A 12,670-nucleotide genomic window follows, 5' to 3' on the forward strand; every position below is an offset into this window, starting at 1 on the left:
ACAAAGCAAGAGCTTCTCAGAATTCTTAATGTTGAACCAAGTGCTGCACCCCGTCGTCATAACAACCTGAACCTGCACCGAGGCTTTTATGACGTTGAATGCATGCAGGAAGAAAAGCGAAAAAACGACGAAAAAAAAAGGAACGAACTGGTTATTATGAGAACATGGGCACTAATAATAATGCACTTGGTTTTGTGGCAAAGGAAAAGAAACGCATAGCCAATGAGTCACCCTGCACGATGCCCTGGCAAGCCCAATTCAAAAACGTGTGCACAGCATTGCTATGACTGAAAGCCTGTGAATGAGAAATAGTGAAGTTCATTATGCAGTAGGTTGGGTGCAACTCGGACTAACAAGGTTGAGTGGGGTGTTGACATGGGGGGGGGGGGAAGCAAGCCAAAAAAACAGACAGCTCTTCGAACAAGTGAGTTTATGTTGCCCTCTAGAGGCAAGACATAAGTTCACTTTCTCTTTCAGTATGGACTCTTTCACAGTAGAGATTTGATATTTGGAAAATGCAAAGCCAGGTGAAACATGGCGACATGAAAGGTATGGAATACATGTGAAAACTTTCTTACCTTTGTAAGCAGCACAACACCGGAGCAGCACATGGAGGAAGGGGAGGAAAGAAAATTCTCTTAGCAACAGGGACTTATGAAAGGGAACTTGCATCTGTTTATCCAATTAAAATGTGAAAAAGGAAAACACCATTCATGCTTTGTGCAGTTTTTTGTTAATGGTGTTCTCCCCCACTGTGAAGTCTATGCCACAAATTGAAGTATGAGGAAGCAAATTAGCGCGGTATTTGCACAAAAACAAGAGGAGCGCTTCATTTTCCATACTGAATTCATTTGAATGCAAGGGATGATGAACAAATGTGACACCAGCGCAGCACTGAGTCTCTCCATCACACTAGGATACTCTGGTAGCAAACGGAGAACTTGACAGAATGTTTTGTGGTGGTGTAGCGTCCAATTGCTTCGCTGTGCAAAAATGGTCCACGAGATACAATCATCTCAAGCTTCATTTAAAAAAAAACATAACGAAACAAACATTCAGTTCATTGCTTTCTCAGACGGTTACACGGAATTGCCTCAAGACACAATAATACACTTAATGGTTTTATGATAACTTGGAATGGGTGTGTTGTGCTTGATATGAAAGTATTTTTTCTGAGTGACACGGACCGAGCTCCTAAAGTGGATGATACAATTGGCATTCATCATGATACAATTTCAGACCGAATGCTTTCCAAAATCATGAAACTGAAACAAATTGACTTCATAAAATCTATTACAAATATGTTACTGCAAAAAATATACTATCAAAATTGTTGTGGTCGGTGCTAACCCAGGGGTGTTAAGACAGATAGCACGCAAGGCCTTCGTTATCCAGATTAGAGGAATCACTCTTCTTCTCACTATGCTCTGCTAATTCTTCTATGATAACTGTCATCAGCTGCACACTAATGCAACAAGTTGATCAAAAGGGAAGCCTAGAGGATTTATACACAGGCTGCCATGCATTGTTCAGTGTGACAGTGTGGTTAAAAAAAAAATCAATGGCTATCCAATAACCAATTTAACAACACTTAAAATTGTGTTTAAAATCATCTTCAGCTAATTGGATGCATAAGCAATCATGATTATGAACCTTGGGTCTTTATATTAATTCCTCACAAGCTCCTCACATAAGTCACTTTAGATTTAAAATGCTTCGTTCAAGGTCAGGAACATGTATATTACTTTTGGAATAACCTCAATCCGTCAATATGAATTTCATAACAACCGGAAAAGTCCACAGAGGAAATATCGAGTCTCTCTTGCATTGGCAATCGTTTAGAGAGAGTCATTGTCACACATTATATGACTGATTAATCTATTCCCTGCAGTCTTCTGAAAAGACTTGATGACGTCAGACGGGGGATGGAGGGAAGGGGCAGTTGAAATGAATGAAGATGGAAAAAGGATTTAAAAAAAGATAAAGTGTATATAGCAGACAGAGCAGAATGTGAGGCCTTATAAACACTGAATCAATACTATGCTGCCAGTCTACTACACATTGTTATATTATTGAGCGGACAGAAGTGGAAAGGGCTCTATATATAACTTTTAAGTTGAAAGGGTCCAATCATTTTGATGACATGAAATTAGAGGACATCACCTTGCGCTTGCGTTATCGGGAAGAGCAGGAACCATTTGAGTATAAAAGCTGTCACGATACTGAAAGAATAGCGCGGAAGGAAAGTAAAACATTTGATAATGTCACACGCCGTCAAAATTCCTACAATGATATGGTGGGCGTTGAGTACCGATATGGATGTTGAAAGCACATAACCACATCATTTGGGTTATTCAGGATAGAAAGTCTAAGCTTTTTGAGGCATGTGAGCAGCAGGCAAGGAACAACCTAGCTCCTCTGCGGTTCAGACGGCTTCAGAAGTCTGAGACAGGGAAAAACGAGAATATAGAAAACCAGGCCCTTGATGGATTTTAGTTTGATTTTTGAAAACGTAAGATTCATACGTCAACATTCAAATACTACAAGATGTTGTCCCCACAACAGATTTTTTTCTGTACAGATTTGTTGATCTAGAGGGGGCATATCTTGGGCAAGCACATCCGACAAAATCTGATGTGGCAGGCATTCATAAATTTTACCTTGAGAATGGCTTTACCATCGGATGTGTCCTTTGGGCAGCCAATCTTCTATTCAGAGACTGTCAATTTTAAAAAGGGGGCCTGGTGGCACTGAAAGCCCACGCAGTGGGTCCCAGAAGGAGCTGGAGAACTGTCGAGACACTATAAATAGTGATTCAGGTCAACATTGCCTCATCATGGTTCGAACTTATACACACAAAGGCAATTTCTTTGTTCCCTGGCTAGACGCCCTGGTCTTTGTCTCAGTTCAGGCACCACGCTTGTTATTGCACATAGACACGGTTACCATAATTGGACAGGAAGCTGATTGAGCTGTGCTGTCCGGGGCGGCCGTGCTCACTTTGGTGAACATGTTAAGGTTAGAGTGACTGTAAAGCCCAGGTCATTTATAAGGTGGACATAGTTTATAAATAGGGGATGGTTCAAGCCCAGACATACTCCAACTCCACATGAAACACAACGCGAATTCAGGGTGATGCTGTGAATCATGTTACCGTCCTCTGTGACACCATGTCATCTACGAACGAGCAGCCAAAATGGAGGTCAAAACTCAGTAGATATGTCCCTTACTACTTTGATATAGATTTTTTTGTACTGAAGTAAATCATTTACTGGAAAATAATGAATAGCTGTTTAGCCTATGGCTAGAGCTACATTGAACCAATTCTGGACTGATAACCTACCTGCTAATTTTAAATGATTAATGTCTGAATACAAGATGGGATTTATGTCATTTTGTGAAGGTAAAATCCATACCAGAATTGATAACGTAAAAATAACAGCTGTAGGATACATCAATTAGCATTTCTGTTTGCCTGGAAAGGCTGCCTTCATGACTCACTGGTAGGAGGGAGATTAAAAAGTCAATTTGAGTAGCCCAGTACTCAGTAATACAAACAATTAACATCTCAATTATTTCCAATTGTATGAAAGGACTGCCTCCATTTTGGAATAGGGCAAAGTCCAAATGCACATTTCAATTCACAGCGAGACTGAGGCAAGTAGGTTTATCCAAATCGACACAAAGCTGCAGCACTCACAATCCATCAGCTAGTGACTATAATTCATGAAAATGCATGCCAAAAATATACCAAATAATGTTTTCAATCTTTGAAAGACACATTTTTTGCAAATTAACACAGAACCATCTCCTTACAGCCTCAAATAGCATACATATGCTTTCTTTACATTAAACTGCACTGTCCAATAAACTGGATCTCTGAAACCGTCCACAAACTTTTACCATGGGTGAATTACGTGGGAGCCCCTCCTAGGGTTATAAGGCTGCCATATTATAAACCTCTGAACAAAATACAGCAAAAATGGAAATCAACTCCGGTTCAGGGTTGTTGCTCGTGCTCTCAGAGGGGGATCTGCTGGGTCACTTGAGATACAACACTAGAGGTGGCACAGAAAGATGGGTGGGGGGGGGAGATATATAAATACATAAAAAGAAGAAAAATATGACTTTAAAAAAAACTACTTTAGTGAGAGGCTCATCAAGGGAGGTAAGATGGTGACAGTGTGTGCATCACCGTTATGTCCTCATTAACTAGAGCGTGAACAGAGCCCAAACCGAACAAGCATCAGAGTTGCAGCATTGAGTGTTAAGCAATGGGCATGGGACGAGTCACACCGATGGCCTTCTTCATTTCCATACTGACGGTCAGGAGATGAGACACATTCCCTACGGCAGTGTTTCCCCGAGCCCCTCGGCAGTGTGGGAAAATGTCAGTGGTAGGCCCCCCCCCCCAGCAGGTGGGACAGCCATGAACCCTATACGCATGCTTTATGTGCACTGCAGCAAATGCATCGCACTATAACAGTTTATCTGGGCACCGGGCGGAGTATTTAAAAACAGCCTCTCAAATTCACTAAACCACGTGCTCGGAAGAGATGCTCCCTGCTCTCCCACGTCCGTGTATGACAGGGCATCGCGTTTCTACTAAAGGTTGAGAAGGAGCGTAAGCCACTGTGCCAACAAATAGAGAAATCAAATATGGTGAAAATTAGCCTTTATAAACAGGCTTTAATACACGTGGTTTACATTCCTTGAATCATAAACGTATTCAAAAATATAAAACACAAAATTATCGGGACCGGCATATTTATGTACGTACGCCTCCATAATACGATAAATGCCCTCTTGCTTTGGCTGTTGCCTTTCTCTTGCTTCATTTCAATGCCAGCCAAGAGCACAGCGTGGCTGATCTGGGCACTGGCTGTATTGCTTGCTGTCTCGCTTGCTGAGCGGAGCTATATGCCTTACCCTGGAATGGTTGTGCAGCTCAGAATAGCCTGTGCCAGATGCCATGCTGTCCTCTATGTTATTTGGAGCCTGAGGGCAATAGTATCTCATCTTGCTCAGCGTGGTGGATCTTGCGGAAGGACAGACCACTTGAAGTGTTGTGTTGATGCATCAGCTGTGCCTCATTTACCCACTCTTGGTTGTGCGGCGCGGTAGAGGTCCATGTGCACGGGACAGATATGGTCCATCTCATCCCTAGGAGTGGCCTGAGATCACTTGGGGGAAGGAATTGGAGTCAATGGTATTTGTTGAACCGGATGCAAGGGGCATCAGTGGTCAAGTGGTGTCGAATCACCAAGCAGTCCCAATATATAGAGGGGAAAAGGTTAAATAAAATAATTTGTTCGGGAATGTTAATAGTCCTGTAGTCCCTACCCTCAGTGTGTTGGGGGATGCTATGTACACGACAAACCAAAACTTTTGAGAGACACCAATTTTTTTTCATTTTCACCACACACACTCCATCAACTCAATACAATAATATAAACATATCCAGAAATGAACAAATGAGAATAATATGACAATTGTCATTTGGTTTCTTCTTTGACAATACAAAGATCCATCATATAATCTATGGATGCATACATTCAGATTGGAAAGCAACCACCCAAAGACAGAATAAATGGTGCCTAACCAAAGAGCCCTTTCCTGCACCATGGCTATGTGGCAGAATTTGCCTTTCAAACAAATATAAAGAAAAATCAGTCCAAACAAGTTTAATGTGCCACCCGTGTTTCAAAGTGGCTCTCCCCAGCAAGAGGCTGCACGGCCCATGAGGAAACCCAGGCTTGATTCTGGAAATATACTATGCTCTCAAACTCTCCCCTGAAGGGCTTCTTAATAAAGAAACCCATCGCATGAAAGGACATTTCTGCTTAAAACTTCACAGTGGCTATATCTTACGACACATTGCATCAGTAGGAACAAAATAACTTCAAAAGATAATCACTTGACAGCTCTCCAAGATGTCTCCCCGCCTATTGCACAATACTGTTAAATCTGTCAGCCCAAACGATCAGATATCATGTTTTAGCCCCTCGAACTGATGAGGCAACGGGAGCGAGCGCCCTAAAAGCGGGTGGAGCGGCATGATGCACAGTCAGGGAAACCTCCATCCATTTACCACATTTCATCTGCTCAGCTCCAAATTAGTGGAGAATGATGTGCCCTCGGCGCAGACTCCTCTTATCTGAGCTGCAGGCAGTTTAACATTGGGGCTGGAGAACCAGTGCAGAAGCAGGGAGTATTTTTTGGGATCTATATATAGAAAGGGGTTTCGGGAAATAAGTCAATGTACAGACGGAGCACTCTTGGGAAAGGGGACAGTAAACGGTGAAGTTATGTAAACACTCGCTGTAAGGTTAATGTAATATAATCTTTGAATTCACTCCTGCTTTGACCCCTTTCCAGGCTGGCTAAGCTTTCCCCTTTCATTTTTGTGATGTACCGAAAGTGCAATTCAAAGCTATATTTACCTTTTAGAAATATACAAACGCAGCAGACATTTTAGAATAATTACGAAATCACAACATTTTACCTAGCTATAAGCCATGATCAGATTTTCACCATAAAAAATGACGACTGTTAAGGTCACTAACAGCCAACAACGTTTCAGAATTTGTGAAAAATGTTATGGTTTTTAGAGAATACTGTTAAGTATGAGAGCAGGTTATACTTTCCGCTAATGCTTTATCGGCATCTAGTGTGCCATCGCTGTCCCTAGTGGTGATACAAAGAGCTTAGGTGCACACGAGGGTCAAACACTAAGATCTTAGTGCAGAACATAGAAAGGGAAAGTTTCAACGTGTCCGATAATCTTCTCCATTAGCACATACAATACTCTTTTGGCCCTTACACGACATTCAAAGTCATCAACCGCTGCACTGTGCACATTACAAGACTTATCGGGCATCTTCATGTTGACATGAACACAAGGAGGAATACCGGACGGATCTGCTGGTCTCCAAACTCAAGCAAACGCATGTGAGAAGTGATGCTTCAAAGAATGTAGGTCTAAGTTGTTTTTTAAGTGAAAAAACAAGGAAGAGAAAGAATAGAATATGGGGGCGAAATTGGTTTGGGAGAACAGCCCAGCGAGGATAGTGTGTTCGACATAGTAGTTCACACTACATGATCACCGCTCAAGGGAGCACGCTGTGATATGACTGAGCTGGGGCTTTTGTCTGCATTTTCACAAAACTTGTGGGCGACTGGAAAATCAGGCTAAAAACGTCTGGTGTGAACTTGCCATTAGTGTCTCAGGGGAGTCATGCAGACAGCTATGATTGTACAGAGTCAATTATATGCATGGTTCATGAAGCTCAACTGGTATCAACACTGCCGGTTAAAGGGTTCAATTCCCACTGGCGCCCACCCATGCTAAGAATGTATACACTCCGAGTTTTGTCCAAAAAAGGGGCCTATCAAATAGCATGTTCAAATGTCATCTACGCAGTACAGTAATTTTTTTTAATGCAAGGATGTTGCGTTTATCCCATTATTCATTCATATGGTTGCAATTAGATACTCGGGTGAGGTTGAAAATATTATTGGAGCCCACACTTATGCAGATCATGCCCCAAAGATAACCAGGTAAAGCAAATGCAAGAAGAGATACTGATCCAGAAAGAAAATAGAAGGGCGAGTTGGAAATATATTTTATCTCATTATTGGTCGGTATAGGGAAGAAACTAGACATTCATCTGCAACGTAAATTTAATTACAGCTTGTATATATGTGAGCATTCCGGCTTTCTGTATCCATCAGAGACAGACTCATGCATTTAATTAGACCCGATAGATCGTAGATTATCATAAGAAATAACAAAAGAATGAGAACATTTCAAACATAGTGTGGCCTCTTAAAGGTCTGCTTGCGCAATGCAAGGATTTGAAAACAAATGTATTCTTACCAACTCCTACAGATGTACTGCAGTATATGCTTTCCTCCTGCAGAACACATGTGTAGCTGATCTGGTTGCATGCTTTGATTATTCACCCTCACTCATGCAAGCCGCTGCTAAATAAATACATGTGAATGCAAGTATAATCACAGGTTTGGTATCAGTGTCAAAGCTGAGCCAACTGCTCAAGCAAACATATGGTTCTCGCAGATTGTTGTTGATGTGGACATTGCTTCAATGGGTAGGTCCAGATCACCTTACACAAGTGGAATCGCAACGTGGGCTTCAGGGTGAGAGAAAAGTAGAACCCCAATTCAAGTGCATGGCTGTTTATGTCCTACAAGTGGATGCCATCCACTACAGCTTGATATCCATTCTGGCCTTTTCCCTAGGGCAACACTGCATATGTACCATGTACATGGTATCAATACTTTACATTTTAGGACCAACAAAACTTTTTAAATCTTTATTTTGGCCCAGAAGCAGGTTTTAAAGTGGTCAGCAGACTCAGCACTATATCCTGCATGTAAATCAAGACTAAATTGGACCACTGACACCCTGTAAAATCCAGGATGGGCAGTTCAATAGACTCAACTGGAGCGGCAATGAAGAGACAGAAATGATCACCAGAGGAAGCCACCACCTCATAAAGAGCCCATACAGAGCTTTTAATATATCCTCCACAATAGCAGCCTTTTAAAAACCAAAATGTTTCAATCCCTTAGATCAGTTTGGTGCACTCTGGCTAAATAGACCTTTTACAACTATTTAGTGCATGATTGTCAAGTGGTGTACTATCAGATGAAAATAAAAGTATTTCTGTAGAACTGGCTTAGAAAATGCTTACAAAGTTACAGTTACCAAAGTTACCAGGGCAGGGCCAATGTTTGCTACGTGTATAATGTGTAGAAGAACTTCAAATGTTTTATTTAAATAAATGTCAGCTAAGTCACAGCGAACTATTTCATTTTGTAGTTAGTCGGTAACAATGGCGATTGAGCCTTTGGCCCACTGATTAAAACCCTTGCAATTGCAGTATTATGAAGGTTATGAACTGGGTGTTCGAGGTTTTCCTCCCATTCACTCAAATCACAAACAGCACAGCTTAGGGTCACGTTTGCCAAAGTGAATTAAGCAGAAGATCTTTGACTTTGCTCTCAGCAAACATAATACATCTCCCTAAAATAGGTCAGCTATCAAAGTATCTCTTTTCCTTACAATAAAAAATGCTTTAATTGGCTCAGACGTTGTGCTGGCCATAACTAGAATACTCAAAGAAGCTGAATGGCTGACTCTGCAGTTTATACAACAAATTCATAAAAAATACTAATGAAACCAAAATTAGCATTCTACTCCTTTACTCTCACAGCTTTGGAGCCAGGGATAAGAATAACTTGGATCAGGGATAGCCAAGAGGAATAAAGACGGCATGCACATCAACGACATTTTAGATATTAAGAATAATTGTCTTAACATATTGAGCCAATATGGAGGAAATTACTAATTTTAAGACAATTATTCACATTGTGTTGGGCTTCACAGAAATGTTTTAAATTATGGAACATTCTAAAAAAATATACAACGTTAATTCGTAATATACAGAGCTGAAAGTTAACCAAATATAAACATGAATCATTTAAAAGTAGACATTGACTTGATCGCCATAGGTTAATCTCAATGAATGACGTATCTTCCGTCAATCTATTCTTTAATTAAACTTATTTTTAAACGGTCTGTCTTCTTTGTACTTATATGGTATTAACTCTGTCATGACCTCTGTGACATCGCAGCTATGTGGTAGTAGGTCATAGTTTGACTGTGCCGGCCAAACCCTTAAAAAGTATGCCTTCTATACACAGCTGCAAGGCACAAATGAAACACTCAACCATATCAACTAGCTTGAGAACCAACATATTTGACTAGACAATCCAGGTAGCTACGCTTGGCAATGACCATGACATGTACAGTTTTGAACATGAACTTACTCATGTTTTAATTTTGGTATGGTGTAAACAACAAATAAATGCATCTCATTTCAGATGAGAACGACATCGTTTTTTTAACTTCTAAAACTAGCTTCAGCAGAAATTCAACTTATATGAATGCAGAATATCAATAGAATGCATTTTGAACACAAAAGCACATGAATGCATCTATTAGCCTAAAGGAATCATCCAAACCCTAAAAATAGGTTCATTACTTGCAGTCTTTTTAAGGACACGGGGTACGGTGGTCAGGTTCACTGCGGGTGGAGGGGACAGAGAAACAAGTGCGTCTACGCACGTAGACCAAACCTTTCATATATTTGTAGGGATGTCAGGATGAATGAGGGCATGATGAAAAAGGTTTCCGTCTTTAAAGTGTCTCAAATTTATTTATGAATATGCATGTATGATTATTTATCATATATAAGCATCATATAAAATAAAGAAATGTAATTAAATCATAATTAATTAAATATAAATGTTTTACAATTTCATTAGTTGATCAATGCAAGAGTATCTCAGGGCTGAACTTTATATATATAAAAAAAATAAAAATGCTGAGGCATGGCAGTGTCCATTGGTCAAGGCTTAGGAGGAATCGACCTCCACTTCCCAAACACAAGCGGTAGAGGAAAATAAGTCAAAATAGGACGAATACAGTGGATGAAACATGTTGGGCGAGTGTTTTTGTGTAGGATTTTCAACCCCCCTATACTCCATTTTAACCAATGCAACATTTCCGGTCCTTCTGAACCATCAACTAAACACCAGGGTCAAACAGCGATCCATCATCATGGATCGAATGTGCACATCCATGTCCAGGCTCCCAAAGCCAGCATGGGTCTGTGAAGTTGAAATGACTCCTGACATTAAAGCGTTCCATAAGGAAGTTGAAAGTGTGGCCCCGTAGACCACAAACTCACCCGGCGGCGACAGAAGGGCAGACCCTGAGCGATGATGTTGATGCTAAATATCTTGAGGACCTTCTGAGGGTGTACGTGCTCCTCAGACACATCCTTAGGCTCCGCTAGGTGCAAGGCCCGACTCTCTGCTTGGCTAGCCTTCTCCCTCTTAGCCTCCTCCTTCGACATCTTTCTGCGACCGACAGCAGATGAGAACCGCGAGATGGGGCAATGCCGCAGCATTGTCAAACAAATAAACAGGGTATCAACGCCCCATATCACTCAATCGACCCGGGAGTGCTGTTTTTCCTAGCGCAAACAACTCTGTTCAAATAGATGTGCGCCCGTCTAGCCAGCACTGTAATGAGCCACTGGCTTTCTTCCTGTTTGTGCTGTCCTCTAAGAACTCTCGTTCCCCGCCCTCCCCGGCCCGACTCAACTCACCGCCTCACTTTAAAATATCTCTGGGGCGTGAGGTCACTGCTGCGCCCCATGCCAGGAACAGCAGCTGCCATCGGGGGGCCGTGTGAAGAGAAAGGATGGGAGACGCCCAGGGCTCGTCTGCCCCGGAGGAGTCACTGCAGAATCTGCCTTTGTGACCCCGCGGCGCTGGCATGTGTTCCGCCGGTCATCATACGACACCTGTGGTCCCGGAGTTTCCTCATCCTCCAGCCCCGTTAGGTTGGCAGTCCCTGAAGCAACACAGTCCTAATGGACTGCAGGCAGGAGCACCACAGGACTAGCACTCAAGCATTTCAAGCTTCAGCACCGCAGAGCCCTGTACGCAATGTGATCCGTTTCCCCCCTTTTAAACATTTGAATCTTTTTTTGTATGAATACAATTTTATAAGGAGGTGTGTATTGGATAACGTTAGCATTGTACTTATCTCCTCATAGGGCAGCGGCCTTAAAGAAATTCCACTAATTGGGTCTTACTATGTCAGCAAATCAACGAGTCTATTTTAGGGGGCCAATTACAGTTGGCAAGTAATAGCGAGTCCCACACATTAAGCTACGCTTCATTTGACACATTGTCAAGATTCACACACATACCCTTTGCAGGATTGCTGATAAATATCCTATGTATCTTTACTAATTAATTAACACTTGGTTTCCCTGTACCAGAAGACGTGCCGTCAGGAACTGGCTTTCTGTACGTTACCAATAGCTTTTAATTATTCAACACTAATTCATTATCTGACCCAGGAGCAGTGTAGCCATTATCTTGTTTACCCTCGACATATGCAAATTAAGCAATATTGTAAACCTACTGTGATCAGGAGGTGAGAACTAATCAGTGAGACTGCTCGGTTTTCTTATAGCCCAGACCTTTAGAGAGCCTTATTCTATATAGAGGATACATGAGCTCTCCAGCTAATCTCAGGCAACCAAGCTACGATACTCAGAAACAGCGATGTGCTTGAGTTTCCATAACATGATCAGCCCAGGGTAATTGGTAGGAAGCCAAGCAAGAATTTTCAACCTAGGGTGTTGTGGAATAGTCTTCATCGTCCCTTTGAGGGGTTGTATGTAGACGCTCTTGACAAGGGCAATTGCAGTTTTAATTTTCACGGTGCTACAATATAAAAAAGAAGTGGTACAGATAGTAAGAAACATAAAATGCCCTTTGAATTTGATGGTAGGGGAACTACTATACCGAGCTGGCAATTCAATCAAGAATAAATACAAAACTGACCAAAAAAGTCTTTACAGTGTCCGGCTAGTTTTCTCAGCCGAAATGGCTGAAAATGTATCAAAAGTAGATAAACTAGCATTAGTCTGTACTATACATGAACAACAAACACCAATGAACAATTTTTCCATCATTCCTCTATTGAAGGGTAAACAATTCCATCATAAGGAGTAATGCTCAGACAGAGTTTCCATTGTGACAAAGTCAATGTTTATGGCTC

General features: G+C 41.5%; 1 protein-coding gene across 3 annotated transcripts in view; it reads right to left on the bottom strand.

The window, feature by feature from the left end:
• Nucleotides 1–12,670, bottom strand: part of fbxw7 (F-box and WD repeat domain containing 7) — an 86,132-nt gene that overhangs the window by 36,386 nt on the left and 37,076 nt on the right. The window contains exon 1 of one of the 3 annotated variants that reach the window (XM_030350490.1): nucleotides 10,779–11,140. The exons of the other annotated variants lie outside the window; for them this stretch is intronic. Within the exon in view, the coding sequence (XP_030206350.1) occupies nucleotides 10,779–11,000 (222 nt within the window). The 5' untranslated portion in view covers nucleotides 11,001–11,140. Of the gene's footprint in view, nucleotides 1–10,778; nucleotides 11,141–12,670 lie in introns of those variants that run through there. 3 annotated transcript variants of the gene reach the window in all.

Source organism: Gadus morhua, chromosome 3 (genome assembly GCF_902167405.1).
Source record: "Gadus morhua chromosome 3, gadMor3.0, whole genome shotgun sequence".
NCBI lineage: Eukaryota > Metazoa > Chordata > Actinopteri > Gadiformes > Gadidae > Gadus > Gadus morhua.